Source organism: Verruconis gallopava (assembly GCF_000836295.1).
Source record: "Verruconis gallopava strain CBS 43764 unplaced genomic scaffold supercont1.22, whole genome shotgun sequence".
Taxonomy (NCBI): Eukaryota; Fungi; Ascomycota; class Dothideomycetes; order Venturiales; family Sympoventuriaceae; genus Verruconis; species Verruconis gallopava.
This window is the reverse complement of record NW_015622158.1, coordinates 335,532-355,069: the sequence shown is the minus strand read 5'-3', so window position 1 is coordinate 355,069 and position 19,538 is coordinate 335,532. Positions and strand designations below refer to the sequence as shown.

At 51.2% G+C, this 19,538-nt stretch overlaps 9 protein-coding genes across 9 annotated transcripts; 4 read left to right on the top strand and 5 right to left on the bottom strand.

The window, feature by feature from the left end:
• Nucleotides 1-15: 15 nt before the first annotated feature.
• Nucleotides 16-4,339, bottom strand: PV09_06449 (uncharacterized protein). Its single transcript, XM_016360089.1, has 4 exons — nucleotides 3,880-4,339; nucleotides 3,188-3,827; nucleotides 2,502-3,137; nucleotides 16-2,445 (listed from the first exon to the last, which is right to left on the bottom strand). The coding sequence occupies exons 1-4, from the start codon at nucleotides 4,258-4,260 to the stop codon at nucleotides 179-181; spliced, it is 3,924 nt and encodes a 1,307-aa protein (XP_016212171.1). The 5' UTR covers nucleotides 4,261-4,339; the 3' UTR covers nucleotides 16-178.
• A 2,753-nt stretch (nucleotides 4,340-7,092) lies between these two features.
• On the top strand, nucleotides 7,093-7,740 carry PV09_06448 (uncharacterized protein; the record flags this gene model as incomplete). The annotated part of the gene is made up of 1 exon (XM_016360088.1): nucleotides 7,093-7,740. The coding sequence occupies one exon, from the start codon at nucleotides 7,093-7,095 to the stop codon at nucleotides 7,738-7,740; it is 648 nt and encodes a 215-aa protein (XP_016212170.1).
• A 293-nt stretch (nucleotides 7,741-8,033) lies between these two features.
• Nucleotides 8,034-9,113, bottom strand: PV09_06447 (uncharacterized protein; the record flags this gene model as incomplete). Its single annotated transcript, XM_016360087.1, has 1 exon — nucleotides 8,034-9,113. One exon carries the CDS (start codon nucleotides 9,111-9,113, stop codon nucleotides 8,034-8,036), a length of 1,080 nt encoding a protein of 359 aa, XP_016212169.1.
• A 166-nt stretch (nucleotides 9,114-9,279) lies between these two features.
• On the bottom strand, nucleotides 9,280-9,645 carry PV09_06446 (uncharacterized protein; the record flags this gene model as incomplete). The annotated part of the gene is made up of 3 exons (XM_016360086.1): nucleotides 9,280-9,325; nucleotides 9,384-9,468; nucleotides 9,534-9,645. 3 exons carry the CDS (start codon nucleotides 9,643-9,645, stop codon nucleotides 9,280-9,282), a joined length of 243 nt encoding a protein of 80 aa, XP_016212168.1.
• A 547-nt stretch (nucleotides 9,646-10,192) lies between these two features.
• On the top strand, nucleotides 10,193-12,333 carry PV09_06445 (uncharacterized protein). Its single transcript, XM_016360085.1, has one exon. It carries the CDS (start codon nucleotides 10,369-10,371, stop codon nucleotides 11,533-11,535), a length of 1,167 nt encoding a protein of 388 aa, XP_016212167.1. The 5' UTR covers nucleotides 10,193-10,368; the 3' UTR covers nucleotides 11,536-12,333.
• Nucleotides 12,334-12,607: 274 nt separating this feature from the next.
• On the top strand, nucleotides 12,608-14,688 carry PV09_06444 (glycolate oxidase, subunit GlcD). Its single transcript, XM_016360084.1, has 2 exons — nucleotides 12,608-12,993; nucleotides 13,058-14,688. Exons 1-2 carry the CDS (start codon nucleotides 12,705-12,707, stop codon nucleotides 14,602-14,604), a joined length of 1,836 nt encoding a protein of 611 aa, XP_016212166.1. The 5' UTR covers nucleotides 12,608-12,704; the 3' UTR covers nucleotides 14,605-14,688.
• PV09_06443 (uncharacterized protein) lies at nucleotides 14,657-15,387 on the bottom strand. Its single transcript, XM_016360083.1, has one exon. The coding sequence runs from the start codon at nucleotides 15,309-15,311 to the stop codon at nucleotides 14,667-14,669; it is 645 nt and encodes a 214-aa protein (XP_016212165.1). The 5' UTR covers nucleotides 15,312-15,387; the 3' UTR covers nucleotides 14,657-14,666.
• A 288-nt stretch (nucleotides 15,388-15,675) lies between these two features.
• PV09_06442 (uncharacterized protein) lies at nucleotides 15,676-17,763 on the top strand. Its single transcript, XM_016360082.1, has 2 exons — nucleotides 15,676-15,975; nucleotides 16,030-17,763. The coding sequence occupies exons 1-2, from the start codon at nucleotides 15,939-15,941 to the stop codon at nucleotides 17,718-17,720; spliced, it is 1,728 nt and encodes a 575-aa protein (XP_016212164.1). The 5' UTR covers nucleotides 15,676-15,938; the 3' UTR covers nucleotides 17,721-17,763.
• Nucleotides 17,764-17,779: 16 nt separating this feature from the next.
• PV09_06441 (uncharacterized protein) lies at nucleotides 17,780-19,518 on the bottom strand. Its single transcript, XM_016360081.1, has one exon. The coding sequence runs from the start codon at nucleotides 18,865-18,867 to the stop codon at nucleotides 18,103-18,105; it is 765 nt and encodes a 254-aa protein (XP_016212163.1). The 5' UTR covers nucleotides 18,868-19,518; the 3' UTR covers nucleotides 17,780-18,102.
• Nucleotides 19,519-19,538: the final 20 nt, after the last annotated feature.

Here is a 19,538-nt window from a genome sequence, read left to right as displayed (position 1 = left end):
GTCAATGAGAGGGAAATAAATTTCGAGCTTAGATTTTCTGGCTCTATTGCTTTCTACTGTACAAATCTCGCCAACGCTAAAGGGCAGTGACACACTGCAAGCAGCAGGGCCGAGTGCTGAAGAGAAAGACATGGAGGGTACGAATTAGGATTACATGATGCAGTAAACAATGGTGAAGTCACCGGTCCAACGCCTGCGCCTGACACATCTGCCAGTACGCACCGCGCAGCCTCATTAGCTCTGCATGGCTGCCCCGTTCAAGTATCCTCGCACCCGTACCGACTTCACTCTCGCCGAAGACGAAGATCGTATCTGCTTTCTGGATCGTAGCGAGCCGATGGGCCACGGCAATTACGGTCATATTGCGTTGTCCCGCCAGTCGCTCGATGGCCTGTTGAACGAGCTTCTCCGACTGAGAATCGAGTGATGAAGTGGCTTCGTCCAGGAGCAGCAGTTTTGGCTGACGCAGCAATGCACGGGCAAGGCAGAGGCGTTGTTTTTGGCCTCCAGACAACGCCGTGGCAGTGTTCGAGCCAAGTTCGGTCTGGTAGCCTTCTGGCAAAGACGTGATGAACTCGTGGATCTCGGCATCGCGGCAAGCCTGATGGATCCGCTCGTCCGTTGCTTCGTCTGGGTCGGTCATGCCGAGAGTCAAATTATCGCGGATCGTTCCACTAAATAGTCGCGGCTCTTGTGCGACAAGCGAAACGGTCTGCCGATAGGACGCAAGTGGTATTTTCCTGATATCGACTTCGTTAACGAGTACCTGTCCAGAGGATGGTTCGTAAAATCGCTCCAGAAGTGAAATAACACTAGTTTTTCCGCACCCGGATGGACCGACGAATGCCGCAAATGATCCTGCGGGTATGTCGAGAGAAAGATTTCTGAACGTTGGGTCGTCGCGCGAGGCGTACTTCAGAGTCACACGTTCAAGCCTGACATGAGCACCGTCCTTGCTTTCCTTTGGTATGAGCCTATCCGGGCTATTTTCATCTGTTCTGTTAAGCAATCGTAGGCCCAAAATCCGATTCGCGCTCGCAGTTGCCACTGCAATGCTTGGAGCGGCCGAGAAAAACTGACCCGCTGCGATAGAGCCCACGATGATCGCAGTGTAGATGACATAGAATTGTGTTGGCTCGTACTCGCGAGAGGCCAGCAACTGCCCGCCATACCAAAATGTCAAAGCCATTGCAGCGAGTTCCACGCTATCACAAAAGGCGTTGATAAGCATGGCGTAAGTTGCTCTTTTGGTGGACGCTTTCACTTGGTCTGACAACATTGTGGTATATTTGCTGAGAATTTGCTCTTCCATCGTTAGCGAAGACACCGTCCGAAACGCCCCTATGGCCTCCGTCGCGAAGGCAGAGCTGCTTGCAAAAACCTGAGCGTTCATGTCGTTAAATTGGAACTCATTACGCAATTTGATGAATTGGCAGATCAAGAGAACTGGCATAGCGGTGAGAAAGATAACCAAAGTGAGCTTCCAGCCAAAGTAGAAAGAGATTACAATGCAGGAAATCATGTTGAAGATGGAGATCAGAGGGAAGGCTCCATTCAAGCCGAGTAACTCTCCCAAGTTCTTAGGGTCGCTCGACAGTCGTGCGACCACTGACCCAGAAGCATTTTCTTGAAGGTCAAAGTAAGTTATAGGCTGACGGATAGTGTTGAGAAAGTAATCCCGACGCGTCGATGAGCTCGTAGCGGCCGAGATCATGCCCGCAGAATACCCTAGCGTGCCATAGAAGACCGTGTTCGCGAGAGCCAGGATGAAGAACATCAAACTCCAATGATCGCGAGATTTGGCAAGTTTCTGGCCTGTGAAAGTGAAGACTTGTACGAGTTTCGCAAAGAACCAGGCCTGAAGTGCATAAGAACCGCCCGCGCCCATGGCTGCCAGGAGTGTAAAGATGAACAAAATCCACTTTGTGCGCTGCTCATAGAGCAAAATGCCAACAGACCCGAAGAAGCCTTGCTTAAAGTTGATGGTACGCTCGACATCGTCGGCCACTTGGGCGGACGGGTGGACGCCCGTGGATTTCCTCCGTAATAGCTCGTTTGGATGCTCCTCTTCTGCCTCACCTTCGAGTTCCCGAACTTCCGCTTGGATCTTTTGGGCACGAACAAGACCAGAATAAAGACCAAGTTCGTCTGAAAGGAGTTCTTCGTGCGTTCCTTCCTCTACCTTTAAGCCGTCGCGCATGACAATGATATGGTCCGCCTTCTGGATGGTAGCTAATCTATGCGCAATCACGATCGTCGTTCTTGACTTGCTCACTTCATCAAGAGCTTTCTGGACAATCGCCTCACTTCTGACATCAATGGCGCTTGTTGCTTCGTCGAGAATCAGTATGACCGGCCGGCGGATGATGCTGCGGGCTATGGCAAGTCTTTGCCTCTGCCCACCTGAAAGTTTTATGCCTGACTCGCCGACGAGAGTGTCGTACCCTGATAGTGATCGTTAGGAACGACTTACTAAGGCAAGAGTGATGGGGTGAACTTACCTTGTGGTAGCTTTTCGATGAATTCATCCGCGAAAGCTTCCCTACATGCTTCTTTAACGCGCTGAAGCTTTTCTTCATCAGTGACATCTTCCCATTGGGTCCCTAGAAGTCCAAAAGAGACATTATTCTTTATCGTGTCGTTGAATAAGAACGGCTCCTGCTGCACAAAACCGATCTGAGACCTCCACCACTTCAGATCAAACGTATCTATGTTACGTCCGCCGCACTTGATCATACCGCTGTTGTGTACCTTCTCAAGCAATTCTGGCTGACCGCTCTCCTCTTCTTCCCCATTGTTGATACTAGAAGAAGGGCCAGAAGCAGAAGAATCTTGGTCTCCTAACGAGTACCATCGCTCAAGGAGTGCGACGATTGTAGATTTGCCTGATCCCGACGGACCTACCAACGCCGTTATCTGACCCTTCCGAAACACAGCATCAAAATTGTTCAGTACTTGGACGCCTTTTCGGGAAGGATACGCGAAAGAAACCCCTGAAAGCTCGATGTCTTCATGGGCAGATACCTCGGGTGCTTTAAGGCCATCGGCAGGTATTCGCTTTGAATCGATCATCTCGAAGAATGAGGTAGAAGCGCTGATAGCCTTTACAATGGTCATTATAGGTGATACAATGCCGCCTGAACGTCTGTTAGCTTTGCATTACTAAATGCAACTACTACAGACCCACCCAAGACAGATATGATAACCAAGACAGAGAAAAAGGCAACAATGACTTGGTTTACGGTAGATATGGTCCCATCGGCATAAAACTTCAAGCCAGTCCAAAACGTCAAAGCGAAGGAGCTGAAAGTGGCAAAATACATCGGTGACAGTTGGACACCGAGTAGGGGTGCGACGCGTTTGCCCCAGCGGCCAGACTCATCCACTAATCTGGTGTATCTATCAGACAGTACGCGTTCTGCGCCGAGAGAAAAGACTGTTCGAATTGAGGAAAATATTTCAAAAGCAACCGTCGCGTGCTTTGTGTCTGTTTTGTCGACTCGCTGTTGTGCCTTGAGAGTAGCTGGAGTCGTTACGCCAAAAACAAGTAACAGAAACACCAGCTGAGCACTCGAAATCAGCGTCATCTGCCATGACCAAGCGAAAGACACAGCGTATGCGCTGATAATTACAGCTATTGCCTGAAAGAAATATGCGAGCCTGTCTGAAATGCTGGTCTGAATGGAGTTTGCCGAAGTCGTAATCGTTTCCGACACAGAGCCCACGGAGACGAGATCAAGCTTTGCCACAGACTGTGCAAATAGAGAGTGCATATAAGACAGTCGCATCGCAGCAGATATGCGTAAGCCCGCTACTCTGAAGCAGAACTGGTGAGCATTAGCGGGTGCAAGAGCTTGCTACGCGGACTTGCGCATTTACCATGGAGATGTACGTCAAAACAAACTTGCCGAGGAACAATCCGAAGATAATGAGCGAAAAATGGTTGACCGAGCTTTTGAATTCGGTCTCGGTCGTACCTGAACCTGGGATAAAAAACTTATTGAAGTTACCGACTAAGTTCCCCAGGACAATGTTCATCAATGGCATCGCCACGCCAGAGCCCGCTGAGGCGGCGAACGCCAACAACATAAGTGCATGATCTGTCCTCGAGCCATAGGACATTATGCGCCAGTAGTTGCTGAACGGAGCTTTTGGCACATCCGAACTCTTGTCTCGCACCTCCGTAGCGTCGCTGGGCTGCAATTCGCCCACGGGAGCCTTTTCTGCCCCTTGAGCCGTGACGATATTCTTCTCACTCATCCTGAGAAGTGGAAGACAAGTACATCAGCCCAGAAGGCACCAGAACGAATGGGTTGCGTTGGGCAGCATTACATCTCGTTGGAACTTCGACCATTTTAATGTATCAACAGCCAAGATGCCTGTGGGTCCTCCCTTGTATACGAGTACGGGGTTGACAGGGATATCAGCGCCAGAATTAGGCAGCCGTGTCGAGAAACGGACTAGCAACAACGCGTGCTCTGAATTTGCATCAAGTGCGGTTGCACGGAAATAAGAAATGACATTTTCATTACTTTAAAGCCATGGGTTCCAGAGAGCCGACGGAGTTCGTCAAGTCCAGAAAGCTGGAACACAAAGCCTTGGGGTTTGATGCGCCGATGCAACCTGACTCTTTCAAGGTCTGCATTGCTCGAATGTAAAGCGTCTGGACAACACATAGTCTTGATCGATGAGGCCTATGGTCTCGCTAGGCTGAGACATTGTAGATGTGTGGTTGAGGTTAGCAAATGACAAGAGGCTGTTCGAATTCCTCATCATAATTTTCCTCTGACTCTTGGGTTTGTCTTCTCTGGATCAGAACCTTCCATCCGTCATCTTTGATTTGGCATGTTCTTGGATAGTGAAGGTTATTTCTATTGGTTTCTTTTTCTGTCAATTTGGATATAACAAATGGGGTTGTATTTTGAATTGTATTTTGAATAATATTTTGTAGCAAGTATGACAACTCTTGAGAGTTGGGAAAAATATTGTGACCGAAATTAAGCATCCCGCTTCTAGCTGCTGACTCCCCTGTATGGATAACCAAACTGCAATGCTCATTTAAGGCAGCTAGGTACAAACTGGATTTAAAGGAAGGCTGCGGAAGTTTCACGGAAAAGGTTGGCTGTGAGGCAACATTGCGAAAACCTACTAAAATTCACAATGTGAACATGTAAGGCATATCCCGTACACAATATATGTCTTCCTGGCTGCTCAGTGCCTTCAGCCTCGCATGCTTTATCACAACTTAGGAATTCACAGTCTAGACATCCGTTATGGCCTTTGTCCTCTATTGACAGGTCATCGCTTTGCATTCCTTCCTCGCATTTGTGAGCATATTTTGGCAGTTTCCCATCGGATTTCGTAGTTATTCAATTTCGTTCTGCCGATCGAATTTGAGAGCTGCGAATATCCACCATCCTGGGGTTCTCTTGGATCTAGTGAACCAGTAGACTCGACGCTTCTTCCGACGGAAAAAATATTGCCCTTACAGATGCAGACCTTCAAGTACGATAAAGTACAATAAAGCGAAGGGTATGTCGAGGTCAATTTCTAGAGGGGAATGATATTGGGCATCAAATGTTAACGATATCGAGCTATAGTTCTAGATTATCCCAGGTGTATATAGATGATCAGTAGCAGAGCTTGAAGTGTTGGAGTTGACAAACTGGCAGAAATGTCGAGTTGACATGGCACACGTAAGACCCGATATTTGGACATCCATAGTATATTCCATAAAGGGATTGATCAAAGGTTTTCCAATGTCGTCGGTTTGGTTTGGATCCTCTAGCAGAAGATATACACGTGCTCCAGGGTCGTTACCTTCTTTTGCTCAGCTGAACACGACGGACTCCTGCTCTGTCACCTGGTTTTGCCAAGCTCAAGCTCAGTTCCCATACGGATGGTTTCGTCCCTGCATTGTGCTTCGGCTCCTTTGTTGGGCTGATCAAACGTACACGGCGAAGCGGTAAAACGCATGCCAAAACAACGACTATCCTTGACTGCACTCCTAAAGTCAGGCCTCTTGGAGACCGTCCATATTGTACATACATAGCCCTCATGTCAGACACAGTGAAAAGTATCTCAGAGAAGGAGTAAGTTCGAGGGACGGCGAACTGTTTATATCAGATCGCCATGGGAAGGGGGTAGTATGCGGTTTGCGCGTTGTCGAAATGTTGAAAATAATCGAACCTCCAACATTTTTCTTGAAATTCCTGGGCAGGTTTCCTGGATGGGGTGTCTGAACAGATCAAAATCTGCATCCGACCGGGGACTTGCACCTGGTTTCCTGCAAAAATCGCAGGTGGAATTAATAGGTGATGCGAGTCGCTGATCAAGCAGTAAGTTACCATTAGTACAAATCACGTGCCACGAGTCGGTTGGTAAAAAGGCATTGTTGAAGCAGCAATAGCAGCAGCAGCTGCGGCAAAGCCCGTAGAATCCTTATTTTGCAATAAGACATGTGGCTGGAACTATCACTGTAAGTATTTGCTCAGAGCATAACGATTCGCCCTCGTCAGCCTCAGGAAGCTGTATGCGAACTTCACGTTGGGCGCTCCACCAACCAAATGTAGCCCTGGACGTGTATTTGAAAATAAAGAATTGACCTGAACACGCAGGAAGGAAAGCAGCAAGAGAAGTCATGAAGAGCTTGGAATCAATGAATAGCGTGCTCGGTCGCTTCAGCACGAAAATACGGCATTCTCCGCCTTTTGAAGCACGGCTGGTCCGCAGGAATGTTCAGCCTCAGCGAGGACTCGATTTTTGCCACCTGATCCGTTTTCAAGTCAGATTCCACGGACGAGATCTACGAAACGAACGCCCTGCCCGTGGGTCTAGTAGACATGACGAACGCTCTTTGTTCGTGAGGGGATACTGAAAGATCTTGGTCTTGGCCCATAACGTTAGGCTTGGTCGCGAAGTCATATCAGACCTGTGTGACTTTGCTTTTATTCCAAGTCAACGGTCCAATTAAAATCTTTCTGGCATCTTAGCTCAAACGGTCTCACAGCTCTGGATTATATTTAATGTCTGAAGGCCGACGAAACATGTCTTCCTCTGATCCAAACCCATTCAAATTGACAATAGGAGGCGATGTCATCCACTCCTACCAAGTTGACATTCTTGTCGCTTCCACGTGAGCTCAGAGATGAGATTTACGACCAATTCATTGTCGCTTCTGCATTGCCTTGTTCACCCAACGGTAAATCTCGCTACGATATAAATGCCTTCAGAGGGATCAAAGCAATCGGCGCAGCGGTTCCTGATTGCATCGACGAAATAATTCAGCGTGTCTACGCCGCGAGAGGCGGTCTTGAGTTTCACTTCGAAAGCCTTTCACAGACGCGTGCCTTTCTCGCCGATAAAATCTGGTGCCCACGATCGGCAATCCAGATGATGCGCGGCGACGTCTCCGCACTGCTTGACGATGATGAATCGTGGACGAAGATGATCCAGCTCGCCCTCTTCTGCAATCAAGCCGGGCGGCTCTATTTTAGGGGGGGGCGGTGGTGGGGCCCAGGTGGCAAGGGCAGTGAATGCGATGTTTTGGTGCCGGTGAATGTTATCAATGTCGTTGGGGTTGCAGACATGCTAGAAAACCCATGTGAAGACGTGTTGGGCCTTAGGTTCAAAGTCATAGGGATTGACTGGGAGGTTAAATTGAATGTCCGCTTACTCGAACCACGCGTACGAATAGAAGGCAGTATCGGGATGCTCGGCCTGTTGCATGATAAGCCATAAGCACTTCTAAGATCGGGTAATGACAGCAAGTTGGAAGTAAGAGACGATAGAGAGCTGAACTTATAACCGAGTGTTCTGATGATTGAAAATCAGATTTGCAGCGCCAACCTCTGACGCACGTCGACTATGATAACAATGAGTACTCTTTTGAACTGCCTGATTTGGAACGATCGCCAAAATATTTAACAGAGTACAGATGCTGCAGGCTTGGATTATGCATAAACAAGGGTACAGAAACGAAATGGAGTAAGAGGCGAACTGTGCTCTGTTCATGATAAGCTGACACCGTTTGACTATTCTTCTTCCGGCTCTTCATCATCGTCGTCCTCACTGTCGTCCGGAGCAACCCTTTCACCTTCGTCATCTAGAAGAGGCACAAACCGAAAATCCACGAAGCTGACCCCACCACCTTCCAAATTCTCAATCATAAACTGCAGACTGAGGACGCCTTGGTGATCCGCACGAACACTGACCTTGATGGCCGATTGCAATGCTTTTCTAATGGCGGCGACGTGAGCGAATTTATAGGATTGAGAAAAGGCCCCATCTGTCGAAGGCGCAAGTAAAAAAGTCTCCAAGAGACCTGTTGTGGCGCTGTCACTTTCGGTCTGACCTCGTCCATCGTCATCATGTGAACGAGGTGTGGGGTTCTTATGCCTGGAGGCTTTTGCATCGCGGTGAAATTCGACAACTGCACTTCCGAGAGGACTAGATGCAGAAACGGTGAAAGCTCTCTTCTGGGCCGCAAGTGTGATGACTTGTGGATTACTCGTCCCTAGCTCGTCAATCGCATCCAAGAGGTACGAGGCCCGCATGATGACTTTCATTACAATGTCCTCGCGTGAGAACGGTATATCTGAGAGAAAAACAGGTTCGTACGTATTCAACTCGCATACCGTCTTAATACCATGCTCTTCGAGAATAACCGTGAACGGTGCGCCGGGTGCTTCATAACCGAGACGGCAGAGGCCCGAGACTCCTAGGACCTGATTGGAGAAGGCATGGGTGTAGGAATCGCGCGAGAACGGACTCGTCTTGCTGCTATTGTCTGCAGTAAGACCGAATAGTTGGAGGGTTTCCAAAAGGGATAGTAGCGAGATGGTGAACATTGGTGCAGCAGACCCTACGTGCTCGGAAGAATCGGTGTTTGGCGAGGACGTGGTGGGTCCGTTGAACTGATAAGACGTAAAGAGAGTCTTCTCAAGGAAGACCATACCTTCCATAACCCCTGACTCTTCCACCGAGAACCGCAAGCCTTCATCTGAAATCTGCACTTGAGCGCTTGGAGCGAAGCTCACGCATCGGAGCAAAAGAAACAACTGACGCGCTGAGCTCGACACGGCGCTAAAGATAGGTCTCTCTTCGTCCGCCATGATCGAAAAGTGTATAGCCTCCAGGTCTTGAAAAGGAAAGAAGTGGAAAATTTGAGTCTTCAAATAGTAGTCCTCATCAATTCATGCCGACTATCTTTACAAGGTCTTTCACGGAATGACGTGGGTATCAATCTTGTTCTGTTTTTCGAAGGTAGAGGGTACAAAGCTAGACGTAGACACCCACGGCGCAGATCATGTATACAGTCCCGAATCTGTGAAGCAATGTTAGCGGTGAGATAACATGATACCAGAGACATAGACGGGAGATACCCAAATGCAAGTGACGCTGGAATGCCCAAGAGTGGAAGGGTAATCAGTGATCGATTGAGAGCAAAGGCACCGCAGAAGAGGAAGGCTAGAGGCATCATGTTAGTCGTATGGTCTATTACACAACATGGCACATATTTCTGGACAGCGTACAGAAGAGGAGGAGAACGAAACCGACGGCGAATTGCGTGTCCTTCCCAACGGCAGGGTAAAATGGGTTAGCTTTAGCAGCCTCCCAGACTTGCAGGAGATCAGGCGAAGACATTGAGCGGTATAAAAAGGAAGAGACGGTCGTAGTTGTTTGGATTCTGAGTCGGTGCTAGGGCGACGTCGCGGATTACGTTGCAGTAAGGCTTGAGGCCTTGTGGCCTTAGCCATCGTGTTTGAATTCACCAACATTGAGCCTCATGGCACCGGTGAAACTGCACAAGATTGCAGAAATAGACGTTATACGATTTAGCCAGGAAAGGGGACGGGCGAGGACCTTCGAATGGTCATACTTCCTTGCATATTAGGATGTATACGATTATGTTCTTGGTTGTGCTAGTCCCGACATAGGCTGAGCGAAAAGCGAGGGCGACGGTCGATATAGTCTAATGATCTATACTTAGACCTCTATGATGCCTTCCATGTGGAGAGCCTGACGAATTTATAAATCACTCTATATGCGTAGCCGCAGAGTTCAAAGTCGATGCTGAAACCTACTGCTCCTTTCCAAATTAGGTTTAGCTCTGAGACGCGGGTTGGGGGTGTGCAGTTTTGCCATGAGGCCGCCTAACACGCCGCGTCTCTCGATGGCAATTCGCCTGCGCACATCCTCTTCTTTCCGACCACAACTCCGTCCTCAGCCTGTCCACTGTCGCTCGCCAGCACGAAGCAACGAGAGATCTGCGCTCACACACCGCTGCTTTGCTGCCTGGAGATTGAGGAACCGTCACGGAACGTCGCACATATCACTGTCGATTCCGGGGTCCTAACGCTGCCCGCCATGACCTCCGCCATGGACACCGAGAGTCCTGCGAAGAGGCTAAAATCAGAAGGCCCTTCTGAAGTTGCCCCTGCCGCCCACACTGTGCGGTATCCTGAAAAGCCAGCCGCCATCGAAGAGCGTAACGGCATCATCGAATTCCGCGTTGTCAACAACGACGGCAAGCCGGAAAGCACCATCATCCTGACCGGTCTAAAATGCATATTTCAGAAGCAACTGCCAAAGATGCCAAAGGACTACATAGCGCGATTAGTTTATGACCGAACGCACCTTTCCATAGCCATTGTCAAGAAGCCGATGGAGGTTGTGGGAGGCATAACATATCGACCGTTCAAGGGAAGGCAATTTGCCGAGATCGTGTTCTGTGCCGTGTCATCAGATCAGCAGGTCAAAGGATATGGCGCACATCTAATGAATCATTTGAAAGACTACGTAAAGGCAACGTCGGACGTAATGCACTTTCTCACCTATGCAGACAACTACGCGATTGGTTATTTTAAGAAGCAGGGTTTCACCAAGGAAATCACTCTCGACAAGCGCAAATGGATGGGGTACATCAAAGATTACGAAGGCGGCACTATAATGCAGTGCACTATGATCCCTCGCGTTCGCTACCTCGAAGCCGGCCGCATGTTGGTAAAGCAAAAAGAGGCCGTGATGGCCAAAATCCGCTCTGTCTCCAAGTCGCACATCGTTCACCAACCTCCCGCAGAATGGAGAAACGGAAACATAAAACCAATCGACCCCATGTCCATACCCGCCATCAAAGAGTCTGGCTGGTCTCCAGACATGGACATGCTGTCTCGCGCACCTAAGCATGGCCCCAACTACAACGCGCTCCTTCACCTCCTGAACGACATGCAGAATAATACGAATGCATGGCCGTTCCAGCAGCCTGTCAACAAGGACGAGGTGCCCGACTACTATGATGTCATCAAGAACCCGATGGATCTTGGTACCATGGAGGAAAAGCACGAGCAGGATCAGTATCCTAACCCAGAAGATTTCATCAAGGACGCGCTGCTCATTTTCAACAACTGCAAAAAGTACAATAACGAGACAACGCCGTACGCGAAGGCTGCAAATCGTCTCGAAAAGTTTATGTGGAGCAAAATCAAAGAGGTTCCAGAGTGGAGCCACCTGGAGCCGGATCAATTTAAGGAATGATTGGATAGGAGTGACCATTTTCTTGATTCTGCATGTCTGCTGCACGGACTTATTTCCCTGGTAGAGACTCTGAATGAAACTGTTCGATGCCGGTTGACATTCTGGAAAAATAAGTACAACCAACGAACACTGGGTCCTTGTAGGGCTGGATTTATGGACAGAATTTTCAAGCCAATATCAGCGAATCTCGTGATCGACCATGTCGAATTTGTAGATTCCTGAACCCTGCTACTCTCGCATGGAACAAGAAATTACAGACTGCCTTAAGAGCTGGCTTCTTGTTACAAGAACGCATGGATTTGCAAGACGTTAGTCTGCAATCCGTGCCGCTTGTACTCGAAGGATGAAAAAGGCCGAAGAACGGGTGAAATGAGCTATGAATGATGATCCGTAAACGTGCCACACGACAAAGGTTTCAAGCAGCAACAGACCATCGTGACCTGAGGAGAATAGCTGATACCTATTTTGCGTGTTTGATTCCCATAACGGACAAGTGGGCCGTGTCGGATCATCAGAGAGCAATGGGTGAAACACAATAACTATGATCTGTAAGGGATATGACCAATATATAGACTCCTAGTTAGAGAGAGGATACGATGCTGATTCCACTCAAATGACGATTTTTGCCCGATAACATCGGCAGGAGATATCGATCAAGAATAGGACTTAGCACATCGTGATGACTATGTCATTCCTTGCAAGAACATTGGACAAAACAACAATGAATGCAACTGATCAGTATATGTGTAAATCGCGGTTATGTATGAAGTTTGTGAAAATGACTTTGTTAAGTCCCACTATTGTCACATTATAACGTTCAAAGATTTCGTGTTAAATGAGCTCAGTGCTGGTCAAATCTATTGAGTTGCAAGATTCCGTAATATGCACAGTCAGTTTATTCAATGAGATAACGATTTATTGTGAGAGTCAAATGCTTTGGCATTTACATCGCCAAGCTAGTACATACTCAGAAATGCCTTGGGTTCGCATCGGGTTTAGATTTGACCGAAAACGGCAAATGCATCATCAAACTGCGGAGCTCGCAGCGCATAACCTGGTGCTTCTCCGCAGTCTCCCAACACAGTTGACGAGCTCATCACGGAATCACGAAGCGATCTTGTGTTCGGGCCATGAACCGTTAGGAGAATTGGCTTACAAGTCCTGGAACAATGAGCGGTCTGCGACCGAAGTGCACCCAATGGAGCGCTAATGCTCGAAGCATTTCCCGTCTGAAAGCGTCGCAAGCTACAGCACGATGCGAATCGCTTTACAGTCGTCGCAGATGGGCCAGCACGGGCTCGGGATACAAAGATCAGCCTGAAGACTTTCGGGCGCAGCTCTATGCAAGCACGTTTGCCCGCGTGCAGAAAGAGAAGGAACAGCAGCAGAAGTTTTCCGAGATGAGAGAAGCTCAGCGGCGACCCAGCGGCGGCACGGTACTTGCGGCCATCATTTTTGGTGAGTCCTTTTTTCCGCCGCCGTTGAGGAGTCTATCAGATAGGAAGCTGACCACGCAGCCAAGGCGCCGTTCTGGCGGGTATCACGGGCTACAAATGGGGCTCGATGCTTCATCCTAACACGGAGACGACGTCGAGCACGCTGCCGCTATCGCAATCGCGTCCCCCAAAACACAAAACCGACGAACCGAACTTGCAGGCGGCGTGGGCAGACTTTGTGGCTATCGTGGGCGAGGAAAACGTATCAACGGCAGCTTCGGACCTGGATTCACACAGCGGCTCGTCATGGTCAACGCACCCTTCGCTACCAACCGATCGCCCCTTTATGGTCGTAAAGCCGCTCACCACGGAGGACGTGAGCGCCATCATGAAGATCTGCCACGAGCGACGTATACCTGTAACCCCATATAGCGGAGGCACGAGCTTGGAGGGTCACTACGCAGCGACTCGAGGCGGCATATGCATTGATTTTAGCAGGATGGATAAGATCATCAAGCTCCATAAGGAAGATCTCGATGTGATTGTGCAGCCTGCTGTCGGGTGGGAGGTGCTAAACCAGGAGCTGGAGAAGGTTGGCTTGTTCTTCCCCCCCGACCCAGGCCCAGGTGCGCAGATAGGTGGGATGGTGGGAACCGGTTGCTCGGGCACGAACTCGTATCGCTACGGGACAATGAAGGACTGGGTGATCAGTCTGACGGTTGTCCTCGCCGACGGCACGATAATCAAGACCAGGCAGCGACCGCGGAAGAGCAGTGCCGGTTATGATCTGACTCGTTTATTTGTCGGCTCCGAGGGTACTCTCGGTTTGGTCACGGAAGCTACCTTGAAAGTCACGCCTCTCCCACAGCAAACTTCTGTCGCAGTGTGCTCCTTCCCGACAATTCGTGCGGCAGCAGAATGTGTCTATGATGTCGTAGGCGCGGGCATCCCCATCGCCGGCATAGAGATCCTCGACGACGTACAAATGCGCTGCGTCAACCTTGCAGGCATGACATCTCGCACCTGGGCCGAAGCTCCAACCCTGTTTTTCAAGTTCGCTGGCACGCCCAACAGCGTCAAGGAGCACATCAAGATGGTGCAAGGCCTCGCCAAAAAGGCCGGCAGTAAAACGTTCGAATTCGCCAAGGACAAGGCTGAAGCGGACGAGCTGTGGAGCGCCCGCAAGGAGGCGCTCTGGGCAACGATGGCCCAGAAGAAATCAGATCATGAGCGCGTGTGGACGACCGACGTGGCCGTCCCGATATCTGCTTTGCCCACCATCATCGAGGAGACAAAGGCCGACATCTCTGCCTCTGGCCTCACTGGTAGTATAGTTGGCCACGTAGGAGACGGCAACTTCCATACAATTCTCCTGTACGATCCTGATACGGAGAGGGAGAAATGCGCGAAATTGGTGCACAAGATGGTCGATCGGGCAATCGAGCTGGAGGGCACAGCGACAGGCGAGCATGGCGTTGGGTTGGTCAAGAGAGATCACTTGCCCCACGAAGTTGGCGAAGAGACTGTGGATCTGATGAGGCGGTTGAAGCTCGCCTTGGACCCGCTATGTTTGCTAAATTGTGACAAGGTGGTTCGGGTGCAGAAACCTAAGCCAGGCGAACCCCAGAACTAGAATCGCCGCTCTAGAATAGCTATAGCGTCCTGATCAAGCTGATTTTCAATGTATTAACATGCTCAATGTATTCTCTTCTGGCCCGCCAACAACTTCACATCTTTCTGTATTCGAAACTCATCTGGCGCGTCCCTGACGTGCGAGAAGCCCTTCGGTAGGACTATGCAGAACTCTTCTGCGGTATAGAACCCCACCTTGCGCCAGTAAGCGCCTGATATCTCGTCCACGGTGTATACCATGAGTTGCGAGGGCCCGTAATTACGCAGAACGTACTGCTCGAGCGTGCTTACCAGTTCGCGCGCGATGCCATTTTCTCGATACGCTGGTGCCGTCGTTACCAGATTTATCTCCCATCTTCGTTCTACTGCATTTGGCGTGGCTTCAGTCTTTGAAGCTCCCTCATCGACGCTCGGTACCATCCACATCGCCTTGTCGGATGATCTTTGAACCTCTGCACAACCGCGCACCCATACCGGAGCCTCGGCCAGAAGAGCAACAGCGATCGTGGATTGGGAGTCTACTTCTTCGCATAGCTCACGGCCTGCCCTGGCGGCGTCTGGTCCAAGGCGTTGGAAGCCTCCCGGCAACGGCCAGGCTTGACGGGTTAGTTTGGACGCTTGGAGAATGATTGCGTGGAGCTGCTGCCACCAGGGCCGTTCAACGAGAGCCTTTGGATTGAAAGGCCGAACTTCTGGCGCAGACATCATCTCAACAGCAAGTCGGTGCTCGCACGTCCGAGGAAGACGCGCACAGAAGAGAAGCAGAAGTCGCAGGAGACTTGCCACTTTAGGAAAGAGCACGCCGTTCCTGGAAAGTGACCGTGAGTTTCGCTCTTTCCGCGCCGTCACGCTTCTTCGAACGACAATTCAGGTCAGCATAGTCAGTCACCAGCGATTCCGCACGCTTCTGTACGCGCGATCGAGCGGTCTCGAGAAGAATCATGAAGAGCACACGTGCGGCTGCCGCTTCGCATGCACCTGCTCCAGCGTCCTGCGATCAATGCCGGAGCAAGATGTTGCGCCGTCGGCAACGGCAGCATCGTGCCGACGCGCCAAGGGCGGACGCCAATTTGCGGGTCTGACACTCGAAGATCCTAGCATGAGACCACTCTTTTGCTGCCATCTCAGGATTAAAGATGCAGATAAGGAATGGAGCCAAGATCCCGGCTTTCCGTAGACCAATCAGGTAAGCACCGAGAGGCATAGTAGATATATCGGTCCAGTATGTGCCAAATGGCTCTTGCGATTCGTGTAGCCTTCACGCCTCTTCTCGGGGCTCTTGGTACAGACAAGCTGAAGCCACCTTTGCGGCGTCGACATAGCTGGTGAGCAAGTATGTCTGTCGTCTTTGCCCACGAGGGTGAGCCCACAGGTAAGATCCCGCGTCTTTCTTCCCCAGCAACAAATTCCGGCTAACGAACAGCAGTTGCGGCAGAGGAGCTGAAAGCTATTGCAAGTGATCACAGTATCTCACTCTCAGAGTCTGATGCGGCCGATTATCTCTTTCTCCTGAACTCTTTGGATGCTACCATCCAGCAGATAGCAGATTTACCACCATATGTTGACCCTCGTCTGCTGCCCGAGGAGAGCACCCTTCCGCGAACATGGTCAAAGCCGACAGAGAATCCGCAGAATGCATGGAGCCACCTGACCAACATCACGTCTTCGAGGCCACTGGACACGCGGTTAGCTGGGAAGACGGTAGCCCTGAAAGACAACATTTCAATCGCTCAAGTGCCGCTGACGGGTGGAACGTTCCCTGAAATATTCCACGACAAGCCACAGGTATATGTCCCACAAATAGATGCAATTGTTGTGAAAAGACTTTTGCAATCTGGAGCCACAGTCGCTGGCTCAGCTACTTGCGAGAACTTCTCAATGTCTCCACTTTCCTTCACCTCAGCGACGGGCCCCGTACACAATGTCTGGCTGCGAGGTTACACCACGGGCGGGAGCAGCAGCGGTTCCGCCACGCTTGTATCCATAAATGTCATCAATGCCTGGCGGAAGCGTCACAACCTGCCCTCCATTGAACATGAGCTTGGCCCTGGTGTTGACATGGCTGTCGGCGGTGATCAGGGAGGCTCGATCCGCATCCCAGCTGCGTACTGCGGAATATATGGCCTCAAGCCAACACATGGACTCGTTCCATACACCGGTATTTTGGGATTGCATCCCATGATAGACCACACTGGTCCGCTCGCAGCAAGCTTGGAGGATATAGCAACCATGCTGAGCGTCATGGCAGGATACGACGGAATCGACCCCCGCATGACGCCCGAGTCTCCACTGCGAGCAAATGTTAAAGACTACAAAGCTCTACTAGACTCATGGGTCAAATCCAAAGAAGAAGCCGGTGAATGGACGCCCACAGCATCAGGAAAAGGTCTTCGAATTGGTTTGATCAAGGAATCGCTCGAGGTAATGGGACTCTCTCCTACCGTCAAATCCGCTGTTATCGAAGCCGTTGCCCGCTTCAAAGCTATCGGCGCTGAGGTGAAAGAATTATCCATCCCGCTGCACCTCATTGGGCCCAGCATCTGGACGATCGCCACGCGCATGGGCCTCAGCTACTACGGCTTTCAGAACAATCCACAGCCGATGCTCAACTACCCCATACCAGACCTGTCACCGCCAACTTTTGGCCAGAAGGCATTCGACCTGCTCACCAAGCATAATCCAGCGGTTGTCAACATTTTCTTCTCACACCAGCTGCGTGCGAAGGACCCTGCACGCCTTCGAAGCGTCACGGCCAAGGCTATGATGCACGTGCATGAGCTACGTGCTGCGTACGATGCTGCACTGGCGGATGTGGATGTTCTTGTCACGCCCGTGAATCCAAGAGTAGGGAGCAAGCATCCTGACCTAGCAAGCAGTGTTAAAGAGAAGATGGAGCCTGGCATCGGAGGTACGCTCAACACGTGTGGCTTCAACGTTACGGGACATCCGGGATTGAGCATCCCAATCGGATTTGGGGAAGTCGATGGTGCTAACGGAGGCAAGATGCCGATCGGCATGCAAATTGTGGGAAAGCGGTGGGACGAGGAGACGGTCCTGAAGGCCGCAAAGGCGTGGGAAGTGCCTGGCTTGGGCCTCGACACGTGGGATGGGCGATAATACTGTAGATGCTCACTAATCGAGAGGCGATTGAAGACTAGAGGATTGAGATAATTTTATTTGTTTCTTCATTTTTTTTTCCTCTCTCTATCCACTTGGCCTCGATCCTGCGGATTGCGTGTGTACTTTTTCTAGAGGGTATCATAACAAATGAAACAAGAGTCCGACGACAAGACAGGTCCGTAAGCATAGGCGAATGTATGTCGGCCGTGTCAATACAAAACACAAGGCTATGCAAATGCTCCCCATTAAAAAAAAGTTCGATGAAATGATTTTTTTTCCCTCCGTGCAACGCCAGCGCTAGGAACAATCAAAAATAAGACACAGAACGATGACGAAACGTCAAGTCGAAAGATGGGAATGTGAAGCGCGTTCACTTGTCTCACCTGTCGTTGTCCATCATGTAGACCATTCTGAACAAGCTGAGCAGGAAGGTGCCGATCCAGGCGGTCAGGGTGATGAGCACGACGACGATGAGACCCCACTGCTCGCTGCACTTTCGGTGCGGGGCTCTCAACTCTCTGTCGGTGTTTGTGCCGGCGTCGAAGGCTAGGCTTATGTTGGCCGACTCGAAGATGATGAAGGCCAGATCGAGCAGCATGAGTCTGAGCTTGGAGCGGGCACGCCGCAGGCCGATCGGTTTGGAGAAGAACTCGTCCCAGGTGATGTAGAGCGTGTAGGGGAGGGAGAGGGAGTTGACGACGATGGCGAGCGTGTGGGTGGAGTGGTCTTTGCAGGGGCGGTTGTGGCGGAAGATGTCGGCGGCGAGCGCGAGCGAGACGACGGTGGTGAGAAGGATGAAGATGCGGAAGAAGAGCGGCGCAAAGGGCGAGCGCATGAGGCTGCGCTGGACGCGGCGGAGGAAGGCGTGGCGGCGCTGATTCTCGGCGCTGTTCTTACGCTCGCTCGCGAGCAGCGCCTCCTCGTCGTGCTCGCGCTTCTCGTCGTAGGCGGCCCAGATCCGGTCCGCCTGCTCTTCCTCCTCCCGTGAGAGCTTGCGCTGCGGGGCGCCCGAGGCCCGCATGTACGATACCCATCGCGAGACGGGCACGGCGTCCGGTGGTCTTCTGACGGCTGTGTGCGGAAAGGAGCAGTCGACGCTGCGGACAAAGGGTGGGATCGTTCGATTGGGTATTGGCTGGGACATCAAGCTATGTTTTCGCGATCGACTGACGGGGTGGTCCGGTGAGGGCGGATGACGAGGAGCAGTAAACGGTGCGCGAGGCACCGGTATACTTTGACGGCCTCCTCGGCCGCGACGAGTGTAGTCTTCTCAGGCTGATGGCCGCGTACTCAGTCTCCGCGCCGTTTCTTGCTGTCTCTTGGGCGTTGAATGGTTGCTGAGGACTGCCAGCGGCAACGCCGTGGCTGTGTTGCGGTGGTGTTGGGGGTTGGAGAGCTGGTGATTGGATCCGTCTCTGCGCCAGAGTGGGCAGAAAAGGCAGGCGACGTCAACGCCGAACGACGGCCACGGCAGACTGGAATCGAAGAAGCCGGGCCTGGGCCTCTGCAGCACGCGGACTGATGGTATGTATACTGGCGGGGACGGACTTCATGGGGTGAGGATGCAGAGTCGAACGAGGTTCCCGTCGGGGGATGTTCCTTGGGACTGCGTTGTGGCGACGAGCAGCGGCTGCGATGTGGAAATTACGCCCAGCCATCCACAACCCGAGCCGGCACCGGACACAAGGCTGACGAACGCAGGACGATCTGACGGATGCGACTGTTCGTGTGCTCGTCTGGCCTCGTTCACGACGCAAGCCGCCTTCGCCTCGACGCAAGCGCGGGAGCCAATGGGTGTCGTGTGCTGCCTTTCAA

Excerpts from the sequence above, each read along its gene's own strand:
- PV09_06449 (XM_016360089.1), bottom strand. The coding sequence starts at position 4,260 with ATGAGTGAGAAGAATATCGTCACGGCTCAAGGGGCAGAAAAGGCTCCC. Across the intron at positions 3,828-3,879 it reads TTTTGACGTACATCTCCATG|TTCTGCTTCAGAGTAGCGGG; the intron begins GTAAATGCGCAA and ends AATGCTCACCAG. Across the intron at positions 2,446-2,501 it reads CATCGAAAAGCTACCACAAG|GGTACGACACTCTCGTCGGC; the intron begins GTAAGTTCACCC and ends GATCACTATCAG.
- PV09_06445 (XM_016360085.1), top strand. The coding sequence starts at position 10,369 with ATGACCTCCGCCATGGACACCGAGAGTCCTGCGAAGAGGCTAAAATCA.
- PV09_06444 (XM_016360084.1), top strand. The coding sequence starts at position 12,705 with ATGAGCGGTCTGCGACCGAAGTGCACCCAATGGAGCGCTAATGCTCGA. Across the intron at positions 12,994-13,057 it reads ACTTGCGGCCATCATTTTTG|GCGCCGTTCTGGCGGGTATC; the intron begins GTGAGTCCTTTT and ends CACGCAGCCAAG.
- PV09_06443 (XM_016360083.1), bottom strand. The coding sequence starts at position 15,311 with ATGATGTCTGCGCCAGAAGTTCGGCCTTTCAATCCAAAGGCTCTCGTT.
- PV09_06442 (XM_016360082.1), top strand. The coding sequence starts at position 15,939 with ATGTCTGTCGTCTTTGCCCACGAGGGTGAGCCCACAG. Across the intron at positions 15,976-16,029 it reads CCACGAGGGTGAGCCCACAG|TTGCGGCAGAGGAGCTGAAA; the intron begins GTAAGATCCCGC and ends AACGAACAGCAG.
- PV09_06441 (XM_016360081.1), bottom strand. The coding sequence starts at position 18,867 with ATGTCCCAGCCAATACCCAATCGAACGATCCCACCCTTTGTCCGCAGC.